This window comes from Brassica napus, chromosome C3 (assembly GCF_020379485.1).
Source record: "Brassica napus cultivar Da-Ae chromosome C3, Da-Ae, whole genome shotgun sequence".
Classification (NCBI taxonomy): Eukaryota; Viridiplantae; Streptophyta; class Magnoliopsida; order Brassicales; family Brassicaceae; genus Brassica; species Brassica napus.
In genome coordinates this window covers 22,203,247-22,228,956 of record NC_063446.1, presented here as the reverse complement: position 1 = coordinate 22,228,956, position 25,710 = coordinate 22,203,247, and the positions used below count along the sequence as shown (strand labels likewise).

Sequence of the window (25,710 nt, the reverse complement as noted above, 5' to 3'; positions counted from 1 at the left end):
ATCCATGTTCAGTATACTAAAGTGTATTCTTTAGTGGTCCTGACCCAACCATCCGCTCTACTATATCCTTCAACCACCCACTAGCTTGGTCGGCATATCTATTATCGGTATGTGTCTTTAGCACTTGTCAAGGAGTACATTTCGTAGTCTTTGACTATCATTGCGATGCTTATATCATAAAGATCAGACAAACCAGAAAACTTTCATTCAGAAATACAGAAAATAAAATAAAAACCCAAAACAGAGGGGGTTGATTATTGATCAAACAGATGTTTAAAAGTGAAGAGGATAGAAACAAGCATAGAAAATACTAAAAATCATGATAGTAATAATAAGAATCTTAAGCCTGAGGTTTGTCCCACTTGAGTGGCTTCACGACCTCCCAGGTGAAGTCAGGGTCGTCTCTTCCGAAATGTCCATACGCCGCCGTTTTCAAAAACCTTCCATTGCCTCCTCTCTTCAAGTCCAAGTTAATAGTCATCATCCCTGGTCTGAAATCGAAGCTCTCTTTCACGATCTTCAGTATCTCCTTGTCTGGAATCAACCCTGTTCCGTAAGTGTCCACGAACACAGACAACGGCTCGGGAACTCCAATGGCGTACGAGACTTGGACAAGAGCCCTACGAGCCATTCCGTTAGCAACAACGCTCTTGGCGGCTTGCCTCACGATGTAAGCTCCGCTTCTGTCGACTTTGGTCGGGTCTTTCCCTGAGAAAGCACCTCCACCGTGAGCTCCCCATCCTCCGTAAGTGTCGATGATGATCTTACGTCCGGTTAAACCGGCGTCACCGTGTGGTCCACCGATCACGAACCGGCCTGATGGGTTGAGGTGGAAGATGGTTTTGTCGTCAAGGTACTTCTCCGGGATGATTGGTTTGATCACGTGCTCCTTGAGGTCACGTGCGATCTCCTCGTTGGTCACGGTCTCATCGTGCTGGGTTGAGATAAGGACGGTGTGGACACGGACTGGAACCATGGCTCCGTTGTCTTTGTAGTACTCGACAGTGACTTGGGTCTTGCCGTCTGGTCTTAACCAACGGCAAGTTCCGTTCTTCCTCACTTCAGTAAGTTTAGCACCGATCTTGGTCGCAAGAACATGGCTCAGAGGCATGAGCTCAGGGGTCTCGTCAGTGGCGTAACCAAACATGTGACCCTGGTCACCAGCTCCAATGTCTTCCGGGCGCTTGGTGAAGTGACCGTGAACACCTTGAGCAATGTCTGGGCTCTGTTGCTCGATGTTGACAAGGACTTTGCATTTGTCTGCGTCGAGACCAACATCATCGGAGATGAACCCAATGGAGCGGCAAGTGTCACGGACGATCTTCTCGTAGTCGACGGTAGCTTTGGTGGTGATCTCACCGAAGACCATGACCATGTTGGTCTTGGTGCAAGTCTCACAGGCGACTTTGCTGTCAGGGTCTTGCTCAAGGCAGGCATCGAGGACTGCGTCAGAGATCTGGTCGCAAAGCTTGTCTGGGTGTCCTTCGTTCACGGACTCGGATGTGAATAGGAAAGTCTCCATTTTTCTCAAAGCTAATAAACAACATAAGAAACATTGAATCAGCAACCTTTGTTATATATTCCTGAAACCTTTTTAAAAGGTTAAAAAAGAATAATTTGATTCCAGAGCACTCAAGTTGACATAAAGCTAAAGAGGTTCCAAAACCATTGCTCAGCAAAACAGAATAAAACAGATGCAATCTTATCCTAAGTGATTCGATTCTTCTGATCCTCACAGATTCCCCAAATGGGTTGAGAGCCCAAAATGACTTTATGGAACTTGGATCATTAACTAGGAAGACTCATTTATGACTTAATGGAGTCCATTTAAAACTGAGCCAAATCCAAATCTTAGCAAAAACATCATGAAGATCTGCTATAATGAATCCTGAATCGAGTTCGAACTAAAGGACTCGCGAAAACGAACAGATCCAGATCCGTTTACAATCGAACTAAACCTAATCACATCCCTCAAATCTAAACGAAAACACTTCAGGATCTCATTTCTGAGCCACGCAGTCGCAGATCCAGTTACAATATGGTTTAAACGATTCGAATATTTTCAAGTCTGAGCATACGAAGCGGTAATCAAATACAACCCCGACGAATCGAGAGAACTAAACACTCGAAAACGCAAAACGAGAAAACGAATCGATACAGAAACAAAGAGGAAGAAGAAGAAGAAGCGGAGCGGTACCTTTGGCGATTGCGATGTGGGCGATTCAGATCTAAGATCTCAGTCTCTCTCTGACTTATGCCTCAAAGCAAATCTAATACCGAAGGAAACGACTCGGGACGATTTGTGGATGTAAACGCCGTCGCTATTTATAGGGATTAAACGGTACTCTTGACTGGCTACCGAATCTATAGGTTAACGCAGCTCTTTGCTTTGGACTTTTTAGACTTTACTTGTTTACTTCTTTGGCTTACCTCTGTGGTTTTAATAGGCAGCTTAAAATGTATTAATAACATTTTCCCATTAATACATTTTTTACCAAAAATGTATTTAATATTATTGACCAACAAGATTATTAACTTAGAAACATAAAAAATTATGAAATATATGTAAATCTTGGATAGATAAGTTTGAGTAGTAGCTATAAATGGTCATTTGTTAGACTTTTCATATTGTTATCTACCATAATATATTTATAAAGAATAGAAATTAAAATGATTCTCCAAAAACATCACCTTAAAATATTTATATGAACCATAAGTTCAGAAATTATGAAAAACAAGATATATATATATATATATATATGTTGATAGATGGTTATGCATATTGTTGAGGTGCATTTTATCTTTTGTTTTCTGTATTTAGGTACACGCCAAAAGTATAACAAAATTGATTTCATATTAAAGTCTGTTTAATTAATTTCATGACTACAGAATGATACGAAAGACGAGATTACTAAGAATAAGGTAGGACAGAGACATTCATCAGTGATGATGACATAGTTTTGGTAGGTGGAAATATAAGAATATTGTAAATTAGTGATGTCGTTGTTGAGACAAAATGATGACCATTAGATCTATCATGAAACGGTTGGATTTAGATGGCTGTTTGTGTTTGGTGACGAATTTGAGCTACTTCACTTACAATATTTCCTCCTTTTTTGCTACATATTGTTTTTTTTTTTTTGTATTTTTAGTTTTGAGAAACTTAAACTACCTTTTCCAAGATGAGATTAAAATATTTGCCAATGATAAAATAAAATTTTAATAGCCTAAAGTCCAAAATATAAATATAACCTATTTTCTGCATGATTTAATTATAATTGAAATTGTGACCAGTAAGTTTATTGATGCAACAAAATAAAAATAAAAATTTACTATAATAAAGTAGAAATGTTCACTGTTTTAATAGGATGAAAATTTTAAGACTGAAAATAATAAAACATATAACAAAAAAAGTTTGTCCCAAAAATCGTACAAAGATAAAATTACTATATTTTACTTTTAATTTTGAGCAACCAGAGCTAAGTTATTGGGCACATTAATGTAGGGCAGGGATATTAATGTAGCTCGACAAGATAAAAAAAAATAGCAACCGGGAGGCGCCAGTAGCTCAACAAGTGGTGCAGGTTTCGGAAGGTTCACAAGAGACTGCTACGGCTCAACTCAACTCAGCCTAACAGCTGATTCGTGTTTAGTTTGTTCATATATCTATAGTGGGGTTGGTACCTAGTCATTTTATTTTATTTTATTTTATTTTATTTTATTTTATTTTATTTTAAGTTAAATTGACGATACTTTTTAGCTGATGTCTGGCAGGTTTATGGTGGCTATTTTTTGGTACAAGCGTATTGGAAGGTCTCTCTTGATTGGCTTGTCTTGTGAAGCTTAGTTAGACCATTTTTATCGCATATACGTTTTTTATTTTTTTTTTTATTATTTTTGTCTGATTTAAAAAAAAAATTAAAATCAAACCAATCGCGGACCGCCACGTATCAGTGGAGTCCGCGAACAGTTCAACAGACGTCTCATATTTCACGATTTCTGGAAACGTTTTCTCTAGTTTCAGTGGGGTCTACACCCACTTTTTCCTAAAAACCCACCCTAGAAACGTGAGATAAAGGTGCTCTTAGTTGTTAGATTCTTAGTATTGTAGTTTTTTTGAATGGGTTACTAGCCTTTCTCATGATATCTTGTAAAAGAATGTTGACGTTGCTATCAGTTTATTAATCTAACAGATGACAATATCAGCACTTTCTCATGATATCTTACTACAGCCACTAGGACGAACATGAACATACCATTAGTAAATTTTAAGACAATATCAGCACTGATTCGTAGCAAATACTAAAAAGGAAAATTAAGTAACAAGTTAATCTCCTTTATATTAAAGGATAAACATTTGGCTTAAATGCGTTCACACTATTTTGGATACGCGACGGCTTCACATGACTTTGAAAAGAACGATACTGACGTGTCATCTTTATAGAGCTTTTCACAAAAAAAAATTGTGTTTTAAAAACAAAGTTTCCTAATTTACGTTAACTAACGAGAAGCACGTTTTATCATTCAGAACATACAGATCGATTTGATAGAAGCCACTTTATGAGAAGCATCGATGTTCATAATGGTTTGATGAGTAGTCAAGATGGCAAGCGTAGAACCTAAAATTTACACTAAGTATTTGATAGTGATCGGGGTTTGATCTAGGGAAGACAAATGATGTAGGCAACAATATCTTTAGAACACAACGATGTTAAACAGTTTCCAGTAGGCAAAAAGGGACTTTATTTATGAATAAGATCGAATACAATGAGTTGAACTAGGTCGAATGATACAAATGAGATCCGTAAAGAAAGAATCTAAGGTCGGGAGGAAAACAAGGTCGATGTTATTGTGTAGCTCTCTCTAGGGTTTTCAACGTGTCCCTCTTTGCGTCCCTTCTTCTTCCTTTATAGTGTGTCGACTTCGGGATCTTCGTAACTGCTCCGAGATCTCCGCGACCTCGACGACTCCTCCTCGAGCTCTACTATTTGCTATGGGCTTCAGCTCCCTAAGGCCTATGCCTTTGATCACGGCCCGTTAAGGTATTACCCAAAATTGGATCCAACAACAAGCTTTTAGAATCTAATGAGATGTGAATGTAATAGTGATTATAAAAGCCAACTTTTGAGAAGCATATACGTTTCGATCGAGTTGATAGAAGCCAATCGATGAGAAAAATCGATGTTCATAACGGTTTGATGATTAGTCAAGATACCAAGTTTTGAGAATCTAATGAGAAGCAAATATAATAGTGGTTATAGAAGCCAACTTTTGAGAAGTGTTCATAACAAGTTGATGAGTAGCGAAGAGGAGCATCAAAATTTGTTATTTCATTGTCAACTGTCAAAAAAAGAATCAAACTATATCATTGGTAAGACTCTTAAACCAGATAAGAACATGATGGGATGTTAAGCAAGAAGTTGATGAGTAGCGAGGTTGATAATCTATAAATGTAGCATAAAATATTGTAAGTCGGTCATTATCCACTTGATATCAGTTTTTACTATGGCAAACTGATGATTTTGTATGGTATGTCGAGGCACACTGTTTTAATCAAACAAAACAAAATAAATATAGATTTATAATGGTAATTATATTAAATCGAATCGTTATCCAGATTTAAACATAACTAATGTCTTCTTATTTAAAAAAATACTAGACTTTGATCCGTGCGGGTGCGCGGGTATATTTTTCAAAAGTATGTTTCTATTTGTTTTTCATGTCAATAATATAAAGGCTAGGCAAAATACCCGAACCTGAAGAACTGAACCGATCTCGATCCGAAAAAGTAGTACCAAACCCAAACCGAAATTGATTAAATATCTGAATTATTCAAAATTTTGGTTTTTGGAGAACCGAAACCGATTCCGATCCGAACCGAAATATTCCGGGTACCCGAATGTAACCGAAATAGATTTATATACTTATATATATTAATTATTTTTATATTTAATATATATATATATATATATATATAACATCTAGAATATATATGATACTTTTAAGCTGGTTTAAATACTTGAAAATATATACAAATAATCAATTGTAAATATAAAATAGTAAAAGTATACTTAAAAGACCAGAAAATACGTAAAATAATTATTGATTCTCTATCCAAATATTTGAACTAAAGTAATTTATATGTTAAGTTTAGGTATTCTGACATATGTTATTCAAATTTATATTTAATATATTATTTTGTTTATAGTTTTTGAGAAATTTAAAGTATATAAATATATAATGAATTTTAAAATTTTAAAAGTAATTTAAATGGATTATCCGAACTCAAACCGAACCCGCAAAAATTCAAAGCGAACCCAAACTGAAATTTAGAAATATTAGAATGAAGCTGAAATCTTTGACCCCGGAAACACGAAACTCAAACAGACCTGAACTGAACCCGATTAGGTACTAGATAGATTGTTTCTCATAATATAATGGACTTCCAAATTTTCTTAAAAATATAAGCCCATTACTCTTTTTTTTTCTCTTAATATACTGCTATCCATGTTTCCAAACAAACCTATTTTTTAAAACTACAATCTATGTTTCCAAACAAACTTTTTTTTTTTTTAAACTGCAATCCATGTTTCTAAACAAACCGTTTTTTTAAATTACAATCTATGTTTCCAAACAAACTTTAAAAAAAAATTGCTATACATGTTTCCAAACAAACCTAATTTGTACTTGCGCAAGGCACGAACTACTACCTAGTGGGTTGTTATATAGTATGTAAATGATGTATTTTCTTGCTAATGTTGTAGAGATTTCTATCATCGAAAATAAAATACATACTTAAATGATTAAATCATGCGAAAATTTAAGAAAATTCAAGAACATTTTACTTTATAAACAGGTGAATATATTTCTTATCTTGAACTATAGGAAAACCAACAAAAGAAAATAAATAAATGATAACAGATTCACCGATCTCGTCACCAACCACTAAATTAGTAAGGGTCTGACTCGTTTTTCCGCTAAGACCCGCAAACGCAGCTTTTGCGGTCGGTAGCGGCTGACAGCGTTTTGAAACAATTATACAAACCGTTACAAATCGTTCCAAACCGCTCCGAACCTCTTAAAATCAAAAGTTGGTTTCAGTTAGCGTTTGCGGCTGCGGGTGGAAAAATAAATATAAAATTATTTTCAAAAATATTTTAAAATTAAAATTTTAAAATGGAAATATTATAAATAAAAATATATACATATTTTATATATTAATTAAAATTCACAAACAATATCATAATTTGCTTTATAAAAACTTTAAACTAACTATTTATTAGAATTTTTAAACATTTGTATACACACATATATAATACACATATATAAAACGAAATAAAATATTTTTAATTTTTTTTAATATAAATCTTCAAAAATTTTTTTATTAAAATTATAACTTTCAACTAATTTAAATTTTTTATAAATAAACATAATATTTTTATTAATCATATTATATTGATAATTATTATATTTTATTACAGTAGTATGTTTTTATATTTTTTTATGTTATAATATGTTAATATAAGTAATTTATTATTAAACTGCTGCCTTATAATCAACCAGTCACAAATATCCTAAAAACGCAATAATTTTCGAACGTTGTACCAGTTATACAAAACGCTTAACAGCACTTGAAACTGCAACCACCCGCATCCGCAAACTCCTGCACCCACAACCGCTGCGTTTAAACCAGTCTGGCCCTAAATTAACGGACAAGCCGAGCATGATATTAATAATAATGGATCAACTATAAATAAACAAGGAATCACATGTAAACTTTGATAAATAAATATCGAATATTATTAATCTATTAAAACCGTCCACCAAGAAATACAAATGAATTTAAGCTTAGTGGTTAATACCTACTACCAGTGGCGGACCCAGAGATTTATTTTACTGGGGTCAGATTTATGTAATTTTCAAAAAAAAAAAATTATGGTGTCAATGAGGTTTGATCTTGGGTTTATGGGGTGTCAAAGCATACAAAATAACCATTTCTGTTACAAAATCTATTAGATATCCTATGCAATTTCATTTATTTGATTATTTTAGGGGTGTCAAGTGACCCCCCTTGGGCCTTAGTGGGTCCGCCCCTGCGTACTACAGATTTTGAAGATTGCATTTCCAAATCTCATTGAAGAAATGGGTTTTTTTTAAAGTTAAATTATATGATTTAAATTATAATATAGTTTAAACTTCGTCTGTACATTTTACATGATTACAGATCCACGGCCTGAAGTAATAATCATTCAAGAATATAAAATAAAATATATTTTTTTACCAAAAAGTATAAAATAAAATAAAAATCCAATTTATACTGAGATTTGGATGGGTTGTACTGCTAAAAAGTAGAGATGGCAAAATGGAAGCTTGCCCGCAGGCCTGACTCGTAAAAGCACATTGCAGGGTGGGATTGGACACAGATTTTAACAAACGGGCCTTGCGGGCGTAACTGCGACGGTATTGGGCCGAAGTGGGTTGGGCTGAAGCGGGACGCGGGACAGTTGGGTGACCCGCTTAACTTTTCTTTTCGTCTTTTCATGATACCGACAAAGAGGTTCTTTGCAAACCGGGATGACAATTTCTCATCTATGCTTCTCTTCTTCTCCGATCGGTGACCAGAACTCTTCTCTTCAAGCTTCGCAAGTTTTCAAACTCTGTTGTACTCTAATCATTCGGTTACTGAATCATTAAAGTTTGATAATCACAGTTTAGACGATCTCTTATGAGGTTTTCATTATTGTATCTTCCACTAAAACAAACATGACCGCAAGTTACCAAATTGTTTTCCTTATCATAGTAAAATTTTGCTTAGATTTTAAAATTTAGCAATAACTTTTAAAAGTGTATTTTCTGGATACTATTTTCAAGAATATTTTTATTCGTCATCTATGGTTGTGCACTTTGTTATCAGGGCCGGCTGAGGCATATGGGCAAAGGGGCATGGCCCATGGCCCAATTTTTTTTTTTTGCATAATTAGTATTAAAATGGGGTCTGATTTTCAAAAAAAAAATTAAAAAAGGATTCAAAATTTTTAAGTTATCCATAGAATATATGTAAATTTTGTTTTGAAAAACTATTTTGCCCAAAGGCACATAATTTACTTGAGCCCGCCTGATTGTTGTGCACTTTAACTAACCATTTATCTTGTACGTTGTCGTCCGTTTATAACACTGAAAACATAATAACACCAAATGACAATTCCAAGTAGAAGTGTAGAACGTACTTGTTCATGTGGTCTTAAATTTACAAGTAGAAGTGTAGACTTCTCCCTTGTATCTAAGTTGTAACATTGTATGTAAGTTGTAACAAACTTGTCTCATAACTAATACTTTGTTTTGGCGTGTGCAGGTTTAGAGATGGAACGTCCCGCGGGCCGACCTGCTAAAGCCTATGAAATAGACGGGTCGGGATTGGTCAGCACATCTAGAACATGTGTCTCGCGCGGATCTGACCCGCAGAGACCCGACTGAGGTTGATCCCGCGGCAGGGCGAGATTGGACAGGGCGGTACAACCTAATTGCCAACACTACTAAAAAGGAGTCACAGACGCAGTACATAAGGTATCACACAGAAAAAAAATGTAACTTTCAAATAGATCAGATACGTGACGAATATAATGATTAATATATCGTATTTATTGATTAGAAATTAAATAAGGTCATGTGTAACGTTGATACTTCGTCCATAGAGGTCCCGCATGGGCACAAGTCATATACCGATCTTGAGCAATAATGTAACTATGAAAGTTTGGTTCAAAACATGATACTACAATTAATATCGCACCGACAAAAACACATTCCTAAGATCATCTCCAAAAGCCATTCTATAATTTTAAATTTAAAGATTTTTGCTCTCCAAAAAGAAACTTCAAAACTTCAAATTTGAAGTTTTAAAGAGTAAACACTATATTTGAAGTTTCACTACTCAAAACTTCAAATTTAAAGTTTCATATTTTGTTTGCATTTTGGTCCCTACAATTACACATCACATTTATAATTCTTAAATATTTTTTTCGTTTATCGTATTAATCTTTAAAAAATTTATATCTCATAATTTTTTTTTTTATAAATTTAAGTTTTACACATAAAATTAGATAAAACTTTAAAATAAGATTTAAATAAAACTTTAAAATAAGATTTAAAATATTTTAAAACAAGATTTAAAATATTTTAAAACAAGATTTAGACAAAAACAATACAACAAAAAAACTTAACAACAAAAAAGCTTCTAAAAATTTACATGAAGATATAACTATTACACAAATTTAAATAATACAAATTTAAATTATATAACTAATAGTCATGTAATTTGATCCGGAACCTCCAAAATCTCCAAAATATTGTCTACACAAATTTTGTATAACCGAAAATGGTTGTTGTTGCTGTTTTGATGTTTTTTCGTACGATTATTTCTTATTCAGATCATATGCATTCGTGAGTATTAATATCATCGATAGAAGCTAAGTCTTTTAGCAATATTTATTTTCATGTTTTACTTTCTTGTTCAGATCTAATGTATTTACAAGTTTAAGACCGCCCGATTTCAACAATTTTTAGTTTGTAAGCTACAAATTAAAAATAAAGAGAGTCATTTTTTACTTTGAAATGCACTAATTGATTATATATGCATTACGAAAATAATTTTATGAAATTATAGGGTATTTTGTTTGAAGTTTAATATTAATCATGTTATTTTTATTTTTTTAATATAACATTTTATTAATTAATATATTTGTAATATATTTATATATGTGCTTAGTTATTTACAAATTTTTATGAATTTAAATTGATTATGAAGAATATAAGGACCATAGTATGAAATATAAATAGTTTTGAAGTTAAGTTTGAAGTTTTGTATTTGGAGAATAACATCTTTAAACTTTAAATATAGAGTTTTGAAAACTTCATAATAGAATGTCATTTTGGAGATTGCTCTAATCAAACTTAAAACCATAAATTAAAATCTGGTCTACTCTGAACAGCAATCAAAATTGGTTTTGTACAAATTATAGGTTTTGTCACACAAAATCTTCAAGCCTCAAAAGTTGTAAACAAATCCTAGCGAAGTTCCAACCGGAGAATTCAACAATTTGGATTCCACGTCCAGCAACAGCTATGAGCTGAGCTATGACTGAGCTGAGGCAATACCTCCATCACCACAGCTAATCACATTGAATATACAACCATTACCATAACTTGGAGAACGGCTAAGAGGCGGGAAAGAAGAAGGCAATTAACTCCAGATTGGTGAGCATTCCTAACGACATGTAAATGCTTTATCTGGTTTCTATCAGGTGGAGACATAAGTTGAACATGAAAAGAAATGTCATCCATCTCCAAATAAGTCAACCAAACGTTTGGACCGAATATATTTAAAACTGAAGCCTAATGTGTTTAATTAAAAACTAAACCAATAATAAAACTTTTAGAATGTCAACCAAACACTTGGACCGAGTATATTAAGATTAAAACAGTTTTATCAACCAAACACTTGGACCATAAATTAAAATTCAGCTTACTCTGAATAGCAATCAAAATTGGTTTGGTACATATTACAGGTTTTGTTACACAGAATCTTCAAGCCTCAAAGATTGTTAAAAAAATCCTAGCAGATTTTCAGTCGGAGAATTCAACAATTTGGACTCAACGTCCAGCAACAGCTATGGGCTGAGCTATGACTGAGCTGAGGCAATACCTCCATCACCACAGCTAATCACATTGAACATACAACCATTGCCATAACTTGGAGAACGGCTAAGAGACGGGAAAACTCCAGATTGATGAGCATTCCTTTCGACATGTAAATGTTTTATCTGGCTTTTATCAGGTGGAGACATAAGTTGAACATGAAAAGAAATGTCAGCCATCTCCGAATAAGTCAGCCAAACGTTTGGACCAGATATATTTAAAACTAAAGCCCAATGTGCTTAATTAAAAACTAAACCAATAGTAAAATTTTCAGAATGTCAACAAAACACTTGAACCGAGTATATTTTAAGATTAAGGTCCAATGGGCATTCCTAACTACGTATAAATGCTTTATCTCACTTGTATCAAGTGGAGACATAAGCTGAACATGAAAAGAAATATCGACCATCTCCGAATTAGTTAACCAAACATTTGGGCCGACTATATATAAAGCTAAAGCCCAATGTGCTTAATTAAAAACTAAACCAATAGTAAAACTTTTAGAATGTCAACCAAACAATTGGACCGAGTATATTTAAGATTAAGGCCCAATTGGCTTAAAAGAAAAAAAATTGCGGTGAGCGTGGATCGAACACGCGACCTTCAGATCTTCAGTCTGACGCTCTCCCAACTGAGCTATCCCCGCTTTTGTTAATAAATTTGGTTATAGTATGAATGTCCGTAAAAGGAGGTTCAACCCGATTAAATTAAAAAAATAAAAATGTGATATGGATATGGTTCGAACTTGTGACCAGTTAGTTTACGACATTTAAATTAATGCAAACCCATTTAACATGTTATATTCGATGAAAAATATATTACATACGTATTCTCTCCAATGGATGAGATTTTATTATGATAAAAACATTCAGATGTCGCAAGTAATCCACAGGGGCTCCTCAAACTGACCTTCAAGCTTGTCTCCATCTTGACCGTTCAAACTCAACCCACTCAGACCCAAATCATCCACAGTATGCCACGTCGGAGTCCCATCTTCATACCCATTCCACGTCAGCCTCCTCAACCCAGTTCCGTCCAACTTGACAACGTACAAATCTCCGTACGGCTGAAACTGATTCGGAATCGCCACCGGCTCCGCCGTAATCCCACCGAGATTCGCCGTGAAAACTATCCAATCACCATCCTTGTTAAAACTCACGTGATTAACCCTCTCCCTCGCCGCTTCCTCCGACCCCTCGGGCCCCGCGATTTCGATCCTCCTCAAACCAGAACCGTCGGGCCTCACCACGTAAGCGCCAAACGCGGCGTCGTTCGACGGATCGTGCCGGTTCGACGAGAATCCAATGAGATCTCCTTTCGGAGACCAGCAAGGCATAGTGTCGATCCACGGCCCCTCCGTCAAACGCCGTATCCCCTCCCCGCCTTCAGACTCTCCGTTAACGGCGTCGAGAATGTAAAGATTCTTGTGACCTGATCGTCCGGATCGGAACACGACGGACTTACCGTCGGGAGAGCAAGACGGGAAGGCGTTGTTCCCGGTGTTATCTAGAGTGAGAAACTTCACTTCACAAGGAACCTCTTCTCTATCAGCGGTTAGATCCGACGGTGAGAATTGAATCCGAGCGATCTGAACCGCGATTCCCGCGGGACGGAAGATAGGACCGAGAGATGCGTAGATGACGTGGCGCTCCGTGGGGCTCCACGAGTTGTAGAAGGCTGTACGGTCTTTGATCAGCGTCCATCGTTTTGAACCGTCGGATCTCGCGACTTTGATCCCACCGTTGATGTCGAAGTCCGAGTTCAGCGCGATCAGGTCTCCGTCAGGTGATGACGACGGGAACGATCCGTTTAATCTCAGCAAACGGAGTGTTTTGATTGGCGAGACGATTGATTCTAGGTTCGGGACGGTTGACTCGCCCTGAGTCGACTCGCCGCGGAATCGGTGGTAGCCGAGGAACTCGGAGTTTGCAGAGACGAAGGGGTTGTAATGGTGGAAGCTCGGGTTGAGCGGCTCAGTAACCGCCTGAAACGTTTTGTGCTCGAGGTGGAAAATCTCGATGTGACGGTGGTTGACGCCGCGGCGGCGAGTCGCGACGGCGATTCGTTTTCCGTCGTGGAAAGCTGCAGGAGTGAAGCAGTGGAGTCCAGGTGGAGTGACTCGGACCGGTTTGATCGGTGAGAGATTGAGACTCTCCGGTATGTCAAACCGGTAAATGCTCCACCAACCGTCGTCAGCTTGGCGGTGGAAGAAGACGGTTGAGTCGCCGGACCAAGTCGGCCATCCGCCGCGTTCGCAGACAACCACTCTCGTCTCCGGCTCAGATGCTTTGAAGACAACGATGTCAGTGTTGATCTCGTGAAACTCGCCGCCCCAGGAGCGAGATCCGTACGACGCCACGGCGAAATACTTTCCCGATTTAGAAACCGCGGGGCTGAAGTCGGCGGTGTCTGGTGGAGTGACACGTGTCACTTCTTTCCCTTGGCTGTTGGGGTTCACGGAGTAAAGCGCTGTCCAGTTCTTGAAATGGCGATCAGGCTGCTCGTGAGCGGAGATGAAGTAGAGAGTGTTGTCTTGAGTGATGATTGGACGGTCGTGGAAGAAGCTTTCCGGAGCTCCGGGAAGCTGCTCGGGTTTGGAGTTCCCGGGTCGGGTTCTGAAAATCCGGGCCGACCCAGCTCGTTCCGAAACGAACACGATATCGTTACCGTTGTCGTCAGCGAACTGAGCGTTGAAGTTGACGGAAACTCCGTCTGTTAAACGGCGTTCGACGGAGGAGGCGATGTGGAGAGAGAAAACGTCGAAGCCGTAGTGAGTGCGACCAACGGTGGTGAAGATGATAGTGCCACTTGGAGTGTCCATTGCTATGACTGTAAGATTTGATGAATCGGTGGTGGTAAGCGAGTGGCGTATTTATAGCGAGGATTGATGGCGTGGAAGAGTTTGACTGTGTGTGAACGGAACATTAATGATCCGTACGTGTGTAATGACGTTGCAGTCTCGGTTAGGATCTTTATCCTTAAAATTAAAATACGTGGAAAATCGATGCAGAAGACATTTGTGTATGTAGAGTAGAGATGGTGAGAAAACTAGTTTTTGGGTGCTTAACAGATGATGGATTGATTGGTCTCATACGGCGGCTGGATAATTTTACAGATTCTGATTGGTAAAAATTTTCACTTCGGTTTGTGATTGGCAAGAAAGTAAATATTCGAAACCTTTTATCCTCCAATTATATTATAACTACACAATCGTGTGGTCGAGTCAGGAAAAATGCTAAGCACCTCGAGGAAAGTAAAAAGACGTAGGAGGAAAGAAGAAATAAACTAGAGTAAAACATTTTACTTAAATATCTCTAATTAAATTTTAGAGTGTATTTTTCTCTTTGTATATAGTAACTACAGTAAATGTAAAATGACAGTTCACTTGATTGACACATTTTTAGCTGAAACTGGAGCAAAATCTAATTGAGAAGAAAAATTGACTCTATAAATGTCATACAGTCAAAGCCTTCGTATCATTTATATTCTAATTACAAAGTTAATACAAATTACGAATAAGCATTTGGAATTTAACTCGTTGCATAAGTTTTTATTTAACTTGTCATACAAGCTAAAGTAATATGAACCCATTATTTCTTTAAAGATTCGGTTTAGATAACAACAAGCACATAAGTTTATGAATCAAAATTGATAACTTCAATTCAACTACAGTAACTAATCTACTAGTCTTCACCAATCAAATATTAAACATTGTGTCACCATCAACAATACAAGGTCAAGCAAGAACCGGACTTAGCTTTCCGGCGACCAGTAAAGTGTTCTCCGGTGAGATGCTTGCCGGAATATATTTCACAAGCTTTGAATCCAACCCATGTTTCTTAACCCACTTCATCCTCCCTGCATCGATAATCTGCTTGCACTTAAACCCTAAAACAGCTCTTTCCATGGGCTTCATCTTCTTCACAACTTCCTCAACGCTGCTCAAAGAATCATCTTCCACCTTGTCTCCGTCTTCCTCCTCCTTTGAAGCAATAAGGTCAATGCCTTCAACACTGGGAACTTTGGAACCATGATCATCATCTACTGCCCAGCTAGTGAACCAAGTCAAGGCATGGAACTCGTCTTTAGAAATCCCCATGCCAATGATATATTCTTTATCTGTGAGAACAAAATAAAACAGAACCAAGTTCTTATATTACTGGCTGAGCTCTACAGACCAAAGAAGAAGCAGTGACAGTGAGCTTACTTATATAGCTTTTCCATTGGCAAAGATGATGGCAACAAGTCGCGATAGCAAGACCTCTTAGAACAGGGCTTTCACCATCTTGTCTAGACAGACAACATCTTAAGCTCAAATCTAATCATCCCACACATTGGCAAATACAGACACTCATTATGAAGTGGAGATCTAAAAACTGTAGGATCTAAGAGATAAGCGTGCAGTGTTTGTTACCTGTTGCAGGACCACATAGATGTTTCCCAACAGCCACATAAGGAACACCTTGTAATGATTCGACAGCGTTAAGGTTCAAATCTTCAACTGAAACACACACACACACACACAAAAAAAGGTTACAAAACCAGGAACAGGTAAAACAAGAAAAAGGTACTAGGTTCAAAGAAACCTTACTGTCGATTCTCATACGCTCTAATACCAAGTTCTCCTTTTGCCTCAATGACCTATCAGCCTACAAGTAGTAAGAACCAATGCAGTTTGAGAAAATAAGGTAACGGAGTGAACATAAACAAGGAAGCTAAACAAACCTTAAGCTTATAAGATTTCCTCTCGACTAAATAAACTTTTTTGACGCCATAGCAATCTGCTAGCATCTGCGTTAAGTATCCTCTCCCAGCTCCAAATTCAACAACCGCAGGCACATCATCATCTTTTTCACAACATTCAACATTTGTGTTACATCTCTTCAATGCCCCAATCTTTTCCAAGTTACCCAGAATAGAACCTTGTTGCAAAACATGTTTCTCTTGAAACGGTAACTTCCTGCACCAACAACAATCACAACCCATCAGTAACAAAAAAAAAAAACTTCTCCTCTGGCAAAACCTACAAACCTTTCAAACCATTATTACCTATCTATCTCCTTGTTAAACCATATGTTACAAGCTTCAGGTGACAAATGCGAATCTTCAATATCATTACGTATACTGCAATGAACCGCTTCAATCTTCTTGATAAGCTGATGAAACTCAGAAACACTCATGCTATAAACCAGATTCCTCTTCATCTCTGATGTAACAACAGAGTAACAAGAACCCATCTTTTCTTCCTCTTCTTCGTTTCCAGCATTAATACCCTTTTGATAAAACACTTGACCAGACAATGCAACGTTCTGTTTCAACAAAGGACATCTCTTTACATGACTTTCGAGATTCTCCTGCAACACAGAGCTGATAACATACCCAATCAAACCGTTGATACAATAGCAGAAAAATCAAAAATATATTTTATAAGGAAAGTAAACTGAACTCACTGAGAAGGATCAATAGGGCATGGAAGCCACTGACCATCCGATCTCTGGCTATGGTTTCCACAAAACCTGTTTGATTGATTACTTTCAGAGAATTAGAAGAAAAGAACGAAACTTTTCACTTCAGAGTAACATAAACTTACAGGGAGCTCTCGATTCGAGTATTGGCGCATGATCTTTTCTTCTTCGGAAGCCAGAAATTGCATCGACTGCCACTTCTCGCCGCCATTCTCAGCGAGCTTTTGCTCAGCTCGAGCTCGAGATAGAGAGAGACGAGGAGGTTTTCTACCCAAGGTGGGCTTCATTTTCTACCCATTAAGGCTTTCTCAGCCCATTTATTTTTTTTAAATGAATGAGTCTTCTCTTGAACCATGCTTGATGTGAAGGTCTTGCTTCTTTTTTATGTACATGGCCACTGTTCGGTTCTTCCCGCTCGGGCCTTCATCATGTGTAGTAGAACTGTAGAAGTGAGATTATCATTTCTGAGTTCTTCTTTTGCTGTGTTTGCAGCTAACCTTTGCATGCGAAATCCCGCTGCTACTTATACCATTTGCAACGGTAAGCATTCTTCATTCCAACCTGCGAACTGTATAAATATTCGATGATTTTTTTTTTTTTTTTTTTGTCAAACAGCAAACACAAACTCAACTAAGACTCTTCAAACCACACCGGTAACTCGGCATCCATATGAACGACAAACGACGGTTGCTGCCTAGCACTCCGTGCAAAACTGTCCGCCCTTGTATTAAGCGTCCGGGGTATATGAATGAGCTCTGAGTGATTGAAAATTTCATTCAGTATCTTGATGTCTTCCAAATAACTTGCAAATGCCGGCCATTCTTCTGGTTCCGAAACCATCTTCACCAGTTGAGAGCAATCCGTTGCAAACGTAACCTGATACTGCCTTAAGTTCTTCATGCATTCCATTGTCCAGATACGGGCTTTGACTTCCGAGTGAAGTGGTGTTAAACTTGCCCTTGTGTTTCTTGCTCCCATTAATCCTGCAAAACCTTCAAGAGTACTATACCATCCTTGTCCGGAAAGAATATCATTCTCCTTCCATGACCCATCCGTGAAACACCATCTCCCTGGTATATTAGGTAAGACTTGTAACTCCACCTCCCTAGTTTGTATAACCCTCTCAGTTATCGATGCTTGGGCTTCTCTCCAAATCAACGATTCAGTTTCTGCCAATTTTAAAGAATCTCTTGGATCAATATCTATGTTGCTAAAAACCTTGTTATTCCTGGCCTTCCAAATATACCATAGAATCCAAGCAAAATGGTGGTCTTCCATCTGCGGAACTACCCTCCAATACAAATAATCCATGTTTGTGTAGACCGACTGAGTAGGAATGTTTTCTGGATTTGAGGGAATCCTTGATAGAGCCCATACTTGGACTGCCGGTGGACATTCAAAAAACACATGATTTATTGATTCTTCGGTCGCTCCACATCTTGCACATTGTGTATCCCCTTGTATCCCTCTAATCCTCAAATTTTTCATTATCGAAATACAACCCGAAACTATCTACCACAAAAAGTGTTTTATCTTCGGTGGGCATCTGATTTTCCAGGAAAAAGCCTTAAGATGTGTGACATTTGGACCATGTAACGGTAGTGATTCCTCCCCATCCGGGTAAACCCGCTCTACCTGGTAACCAGATTTCACTGTATACCTGCCATTATTAGTGAAATGTCATCCATCTCTGTCAACCATATGAGTCCGACTCAATGGTATACTCTCTATAATCTTTGCATCTTGTGCGTCAACCATGGATCGGATTGCTTGAGTATTCTACGTCCGTGAAGTAGGATCGATAAAATAATCCACAGTAAGGTCTGGGTTAAGGCTACTAGTAAGTTGATTGTTGTTTTCTGGTCTCGAGCGTGTGGTTGAGAGGCAAGAATCGTTCCATACTGAGATAGATGATCCTGATTCCACCCTTTAGATTAGTCATTTGCTAACCAGAGATCTAGCAGATACGATACTGCGCCATCCATAAGACGGCAAATACGATCGGTCCAGAGGTGATGCATTCCGAAAATACCGGCCTTTGAACACTCGTGAAAATAAAGTATGAGGCTTCTCAATCAGACACCACAATTGTTTTCCCGACATGGCTGTGTTAAAATCCGTGAGATCCTTGAAACCCAATCCTCCCTCTTCTTTAGAATGACATATCTTATCCCATGATTTCTAATGAAGCCCTCTTGTGTTTCCTCCCGAGCTCCACCAGAATTGTGCCGTCGAACTTGTTAGTTTCTTCGTTACTGTCTTAGGGAGACGGTAGCATGACATAACATGATTAGGTAGAGCTGTGACCACTATCTTGATGATCACCTCCTTGCCTCCTTTCATAAAGAATTTGAAAGTCCATCCATTTACTCTGTTACTCAAACGATCTTGAACAAACCCAAAAACTTGTGTTTTCGAGCCACCCAAGCTCTCTAGTAACCCCAAATATGTTCCCATACCTCCTAATATTTTGGATCCCTAAAATATTCAATGATTTAGAGAGTAAAATGTAATCAACTTATATCTTTGTCATCAAGGTCACTCTGCCACTTACAATATTGTCGCGTATTTAAGTCTGCAAAAAAAAAATTATTTTTTTGAAAGCTATTTTTTTTGAAAAATATATTATTATACTCTCATTATAATAAACACACAATATACATATTCAATATACATAATTTATATAGTGACTGAACAGACATAATTTTTCTAAATTAATATAGATGTTAGATTCGGGTTTGGGCTTCCAACTTAAAACCAATTGGTGATTAGTGGATTGACCCTAACCCTTTATATATTACTTAATGTCTTTTAGAATTCCCAATATGAGATATATATCCCTAATACCCCTCCTCGAGATGATGGCTCTTATCGGCCAGAAATCTCGAAACTTTAGGACATTTATACTCGGTCGAGCGAGTTTAACACAACCTTTATACCCGGTTGGAAGGGTTAATCACGGCCTTTATACCCGGTCAGAAGGGTTAATTTTTAATTTTAATTTTAATCAGGAGTTTATAGTATTTAGGACCAGCTGGCTCTGATATCATGTTAGATTCGGGTTTATTATGGACTTTTGGTTTTAAGTGAAAATCCATAATAAATCCGAATCTAACAATAGAAATAATATGTTAATTTAAAAAAAAAAAAGATCAATTTCATCAATCAAATAATAACCAGATTCAATCATCTAATCTTGAAAGAGCCCACAAAATGAGAACATGGAGTGGGGATGCAACAAATGATTTAGTTATCCAAGACCAAGAATCCTAAATACACATGTGGCCAGAAAATAAACATGCAATATCTTACATATTCAATGTATATACATAGTGCAAAGATGAAACAAAATCACAATCACAATAGTAGTATCGTTTGCACGTGAATTGGTACCCTTCACAAATCACAATCTTCTGCTATAATATATGAGCACATGAAATAATTCAACTTAGTCAAATCTTTAAGTTGCAAACGATATTATAATGTCTAAATAGGAGCATTATTCAATAGTATCTGTAAAATACAGTTTACTTTATGGCAAATGATTTTCCAACAAATAAGGGTTTTGTCAGGAACATGAGATATCCACATATGTACTCTGAGCTGTCCCTAAATACAGATAAGCTTATCAGCATTATTTATAAATAATTAACAAAGATTTAGAAGAAAAAAATTCTCTTTTTCAAATAAAAATTCAAATTCAGTATATGTTTGCAACCAAACATCTGTATTCTGCTGCAAATTATTTCCAAAATAACAGAAGGAGAGAATAATCACATTACAGAAAGTTTGTTAATCCTAAATCTACAATGTTAAAAATTTCCCGTGATCCGTTTCTACGTTTCACTACACTAATTCTCATTACATCCTCTCTATTCTCTTATGGAACCGAAGCAAGACTACATTATTACAACGACATACACAATCCCAACTCATATCCAGAGCCACCGTATTCGTCCTTCTCTCAATCTCAGCCTCCATCTATTTCTCCAGACCCTGATGACCTGTCACAGCCTCCATCTCCTTGCCAAGATCTCGACCAAGAAGTAGTCCACGATGTGAGAAACTATGGTGCGGTCGGGGACGGTATCACAGACGACACTGATGCGTTCAAGACAGCTTGGGATTCAGCTTGTAGCAACGACGAGGACAACAACACTGTCTCCATATTGCTTGTACCTTTCGGTTTCACTTTCGTGATCCATTCCACTATTTTCACCGGTCCTTGTCGCTCTTACCAATACTTCCAAGTATTTTTTTTTTTCAAATATCAAAGTCATTTCAATTTCTACAAGATTATCAAATGTTGTTTAATTTCTGGTGGTTTTCATTTAATTAATAAGGTCGATGGGACCATCGTGCCACGGGATGGACCAGAACCGTGGCCGAGTGGTTTCAACAAAAGACAATGGCTCGTCTTTTATCGAATCGAAGGAATGGCTCTAATAGGCAACGGAGTTATCGACGGTCGCGGACAAAAATGGTGGGATCTTCCATGCAAACCTCACCGGGTAAACATTTTTCAATCCAATTATTACAAAAAAGTAATTTAGAAGGATTGATATAAAACTATATATATCATGTTACGTTTTAATTTGAACTTCATGAAAATTTACTATTTTAAAACAACAAAAAACATACGATAATGTAATGTAACGTAAATATGCATGTATAACCTATGAATCTTAATACTTGTTATGTTCAAACAGAATGTCAACAAAACGACTGCACTTACTGGTCCATGTGAAAGCCCTGCCGTAAGTAAACACATTAAATACATAAAAGCATTTTTCTTATTTTTACAAATTTTAAAATAATGTATGTAAAGATTTTGGTGTGGACAGGCTTTGAGGTTTTTCATGAGCTCAAATCTAAGTATGCAAGGTGTGACTATTAAAAATAGCCCGCAGTTTCATATGACATTCGACGGATGTCATGAAGTTCACATCAACTCCCTTCGAATCACATCTCCACCGTCAAGTCCCAACACTGACGGCATCCACATCGAGAACTCCAACTCCGTTGAGATTCATAACTCGGTTATCTCCAACGGTATATATTCAACGTACACATAGCTATCTTCAATCATATATACTGTCAACTTACTAAAGATTCTTAAAAACTTTCCTCAGGAGATGATTGTGTCTCCATTGGATCTGGATCATACAATATCGATATACTGAATCTCACTTGCGGACCTGGCGGCCATGGAATTAGGTAAAGAAAAATTACTCATTATTATAATTCAATTTTATATAATGGAGAAATTTTTCCAATATAACATTTGTTAAAAATTTGAAAGACTTTTTAGTAATAGTTAGGTTTAGGATTTATAATTAGAGTCTAAAGTTTAGTATTTATGGGATGGGTGAAATTAGAGTTTAAAAGTTGGTAGTTTATTTATTTTTATCTTGCAAAATGAATGCTATTTAAAAAAAAAAAAAATTCTTGAATACTGATTTTATGATGATAATCTTTTTTTAAAATGTTATACACTTTAAAGATTTTCCCTATATAATGTCTCAATATAATGATTTAACATAATTATGTTTTATGTAGCATTGGAAGTTTAGGCAACCAAAACTCACGTGCATGCGTCTCCAATATTACGGTTAGAGACTCGTTCATCAAGTTTTCCGACAATGGTGTACGGATCAAGACATGGCAAGGTGGATCCGGGTCCGTTTCTGGTGTAACGTTCGACAATATCCAAATGGATAATGTCCGAAATCCAATAATTATCGATCAGTACTATTGCACGAGCAAAAACTGTCCTAACAAAACAAATGCGGTTTTTGTGAATGATGTAGTATATCAAAGTATAAAAGGGACATACGATAGACGTAGTCCTCCTATGCATTTTGGATGCAGCAACAACGTCCCATGCGTAAATTTGACAGTTTCGGATATTGATTTGGTGCCTTCAAAAGGTGAAATGGTTGTGGATCCGTTCTGTTGGAATGCGTATGGGGTTGTGGATGAGTTCTCTGTTCCTTCGATCTCGTGTCTCAAATCGGATCCTTCGACCTTATTGTTAGGTGGTCTTTTAGGAGAGTGTGGAGTACGGTGATTTGAATAGTAAAAACCTGTGTCAAGGATTTCGTCAAGGTGATAAAGATCAAACAAGATCGAATAATTTGAACCAATACAAAACTGTCATATTAGGAAAAAAAATATCGCTTTCATGATGTTATGAAAGTTAATAGTTTCCTGAAAATATTAGTTTCATGATTTATGAAAATTAAAGTATTTTTAAAATATTCATAATAGATTACGGAAAAGAGTGAGAAATCTTTATCCAACTATGTTAACGTAATTGACTCTATATATAAGAAGAGCTTATGTGGTCTCTTTTCTCTTAAGCAAGAAAGCCAAATTGTAAGCTTGAGGGAAAGAAGATGTGCTTTGTTTTAAAGATTATAGTGGATTACTTCTTACCAGGCCCAGACACAGAGACGTAGCTATTCTAGATGAATTCTGGGTAACTATTTGCTTGTGTCTTTATTTTCTAGTTGTTCCGCGTCCTTCTATGTCGACGAGTTTGTTTTGTGTGTTTGATTCTTGTTCTAGGTTGACCTATATCAGCCATGAGTCTCAACACTGGTAACCTGATTTTAACTGGTTGTTTGTTGAATGACCAAAGATCTGTGTTTTCGAGACTATCATCTATCAAAAAAGGCAAAACTTTAAAAAATAGATTCAGCAAAATCGGTGAAGCATAAAATTCATTACATATTTTTTTTAAAAGATAAATTAATCGATTACAAGGGTTAGATAAGGGTTTGAGTGGGAGAAAAGGAAAAGTAGAAAGAACTAGCAAACAAACAAAAAAGATGAAGAGAGGATTTTCAGACTTTAATCAGTTAATACAAAGTAAGCACTATCTCCACTTCGTCTTCGCCTTTTGTTAGTAGAAGAAAATATATGTTAGGTTCGCTTCAGTCCATTATTTATTTCACTTACATCTGAAAATTTGGAGATTTGTCTACAAAGGACAGAAAATAGTGAAACTGATAAATCTGTTTTTAACAGGCAAGTCTTTTACATAATCATCAACCAGTAAAAAACAATAAAACATGATGGAATGATGATTTTTGAGGAATGACTGAGTGACACCAAATCCAAAAGAAAGGAGTGACTGAGTGACACCAAATTCTGCTATTTTAATAGCAGTTTGATGTAAAGAGAAAATAAAAAATAGTTTTGCGATAGTAAGATGGCTGGAAAAATGAGCTAAGCTCTGAAATAGAGAGAGAGAAACAGACGGAACCTGATCTATTGTGTTTTTGGCACATTATAACAATGTTTTAAAAGTGATTTTAAGTCTTTATCGAGTTTTTTAGTCAAGTTCGTATCATTACATGTCTTGAGTTGTCTTTGCTGGAATGTGGATCACTTGGAGTAAAAGAGGCGGAAAAGAACACCAATTGGAGATTTTTAGAATGGATCAGCCGCTCCTGCGCCTGAGATTTTTAAGAAAAATTCCAATATTTTGGGGTTTAACCTAAGGATTCCTTTTTCTAACCGCCACAGACCTACAATATATCGTTTCCTATTATTCTTATCAAACTATGCCACTTTTTAGAGAGAGAGAGAGAGAGAGAGAGAGAGAGAGAGAGAGAGAGCTTGATACTTTGTAACTTTGAGGGAGAAAAATCTCTACACCCTTTAGAGATTTCTAAACCCCCTTTGCTTATCATTATTGATTCAAACATGTTTTCTTCATCTATTATCTATTTGTTTTCTCTGTTCATGGCTTAGTAGTCAGTAGTTAGGTCTAGGGTGTTAGGGTGTTAGGGTGTCGAAATCCATGAGATAAATACATATAAGAGTTATTGGTGTGATTGTCTCCCTTCATTGTTGAACTTAAAGCTTGCACTAAACTGTACACTTAGTGTTTGATTCTAGGTTTAATCTATTCATCAAAAGTGTTTTAGGTTGCTAGAAATAACTTAAATGAGAAACTCGCCCCTAACAAGCGAAAGTAGATGTTAGTGTGTGTTGTGAACCAATCGAATCCAAGCATAATGTTTGTTATCATATTCTAATCCAAACGACAACTTAGACATTAGGATTGCTTGATAAAAGATGAGATACCACAAGAATGGATCGATCTTCATGTGTATTTCGAGTTCTAGACTTGTTTTGAATTAATCCTTGAATAGTTATTTGGCTCAAGATCGCTTGACACCCGATCCATCGCCTTAGACTTGGTATCTTTTATAATCTGAAAACCAAACCAAATCACCTTCTGTCACTTGATTATTTTCATTCTTTTATTTTCATTAAATCAATTTGTCTTAGCTTTATATCGAACTCATAGAAATAAAGTGTAAGAACGGTCTTCTGGAATTGAATCTCAAATACGACATCTACCACTGTTAGCTTGCAGTAGTAAAGACACAATTTTAATGTATCAGAACCTCGAATAAAATTGTATGGAATGAAGATGTTTGCAGATGCAAATATTAGGTGTACAGTTGAACCAGTTAAAATACTTCAGGATCTGCTATGACGAGTGTTGGGGGGGGGGGGGGGGGGCAGATTTCAACCC

General features: G+C 36.6%; 4 protein-coding genes and 1 non-coding gene across 6 annotated transcripts; 1 reads left to right on the top strand and 4 right to left on the bottom strand.

The window, feature by feature from the left end:
- Positions 1-183: 183 nt before the first annotated feature.
- Positions 184-2,443, bottom strand: LOC111212624 (S-adenosylmethionine synthase-like). The gene is made up of 2 exons (XM_022714193.2): positions 2,198-2,443; positions 184-1,533 (listed from the first exon to the last, which is right to left on the bottom strand). Exon 2 carries the CDS (start codon positions 1,520-1,522, stop codon positions 341-343), a length of 1,182 nt encoding a protein of 393 aa, XP_022569914.1. The 5' UTR covers positions 1,523-1,533; positions 2,198-2,443; the 3' UTR covers positions 184-340.
- A 9,821-nt stretch (positions 2,444-12,264) lies between these two features.
- Positions 12,265-12,337, bottom strand: TRNAF-GAA. The gene has a single exon. It is a non-coding gene; the product is annotated as a tRNA-Phe (tRNA).
- Positions 12,338-12,465: 128 nt separating this feature from the next.
- Positions 12,466-15,252, bottom strand: LOC106388786. Its single transcript, XM_013828931.3, has one exon. The coding sequence runs from the start codon at positions 14,510-14,512 to the stop codon at positions 12,560-12,562; it is 1,953 nt and encodes a 650-aa protein (XP_013684385.1). The 5' UTR covers positions 14,513-15,252; the 3' UTR covers positions 12,466-12,559.
- A 16-nt stretch (positions 15,253-15,268) lies between these two features.
- LOC106389094 (tRNA:m(4)X modification enzyme TRM13 homolog) lies at positions 15,269-17,451 on the bottom strand. The gene is made up of 8 exons (XM_013829288.3): positions 17,282-17,451; positions 17,142-17,207; positions 16,741-17,058; positions 16,417-16,651; positions 16,283-16,340; positions 16,106-16,192; positions 15,899-16,009; positions 15,269-15,810 (listed from the first exon to the last, which is right to left on the bottom strand). The coding sequence occupies exons 1-8, from the start codon at positions 17,365-17,367 to the stop codon at positions 15,428-15,430; spliced, it is 1,344 nt and encodes a 447-aa protein (XP_013684742.2). The 5' UTR covers positions 17,368-17,451; the 3' UTR covers positions 15,269-15,427.
- A 1,684-nt stretch (positions 17,452-19,135) lies between these two features.
- LOC106384276 (polygalacturonase At1g48100-like) lies at positions 19,136-25,079 on the top strand. Of its 2 annotated transcripts, XM_048749983.1 has the most exons (6): positions 19,146-21,406; positions 21,500-21,667; positions 21,866-21,913; positions 22,001-22,208; positions 22,289-22,373; positions 22,716-25,079. In XM_048749983.1, exons 1-6 carry the CDS (start codon positions 20,966-20,968, stop codon positions 23,224-23,226), a joined length of 1,461 nt encoding a protein of 486 aa, XP_048605940.1. In that variant the 5' UTR covers positions 19,146-20,965; the 3' UTR covers positions 23,227-25,079. The 2 variants fall into 2 exon arrangements, with proteins under 2 accessions (XP_048605939.1, XP_048605940.1); XM_048749982.1 differs by having other exon boundaries at positions 19,136-21,667.
- The last annotated feature ends 631 nt before the right edge of the window (positions 25,080-25,710 follow it).

Excerpts from the sequence above, each read along its gene's own strand:
- LOC106389094 (XM_013829288.3), bottom strand. The coding sequence starts at position 17,367 with ATGGCGGCGAGAAGTGGCAGTCGATGCAATTTCTGGCTTCCGAAGAAG. Across the intron at positions 16,652-16,740 it reads TTTAACAAGGAGATAGATAG|GAAGTTACCGTTTCAAGAGA; the intron begins GTAATAATGGTT and ends TTGTTGGTGCAG. Across the intron at positions 16,010-16,105 it reads TCTATGTGGTCCTGCAACAG|ATTTGAGCTTAAGATGTTGT; the intron begins GTAACAAACACT and ends TGGGATGATTAG.
- LOC106388786 (XM_013828931.3), bottom strand. The coding sequence starts at position 14,512 with ATGGACACTCCAAGTGGCACTATCATCTTCACCACCGTTGGTCGCACT.
- LOC106384276 (XM_048749982.1), top strand. The coding sequence starts at position 20,966 with ATGTTAAAAATTTCCCGTGATCCGTTTCTACGTTTCACTACACTAATT. Across the intron at positions 21,914-22,000 it reads GTCCATGTGAAAGCCCTGCC|GCTTTGAGGTTTTTCATGAG; the intron begins GTAAGTAAACAC and ends TGGTGTGGACAG. Across the intron at positions 22,209-22,288 it reads TAACTCGGTTATCTCCAACG|GAGATGATTGTGTCTCCATT; the intron begins GTATATATTCAA and ends AACTTTCCTCAG.
- LOC111212624 (XM_022714193.2), bottom strand. The coding sequence starts at position 1,522 with ATGGAGACTTTCCTATTCACATCCGAGTCCGTGAACGAAGGACACCCA.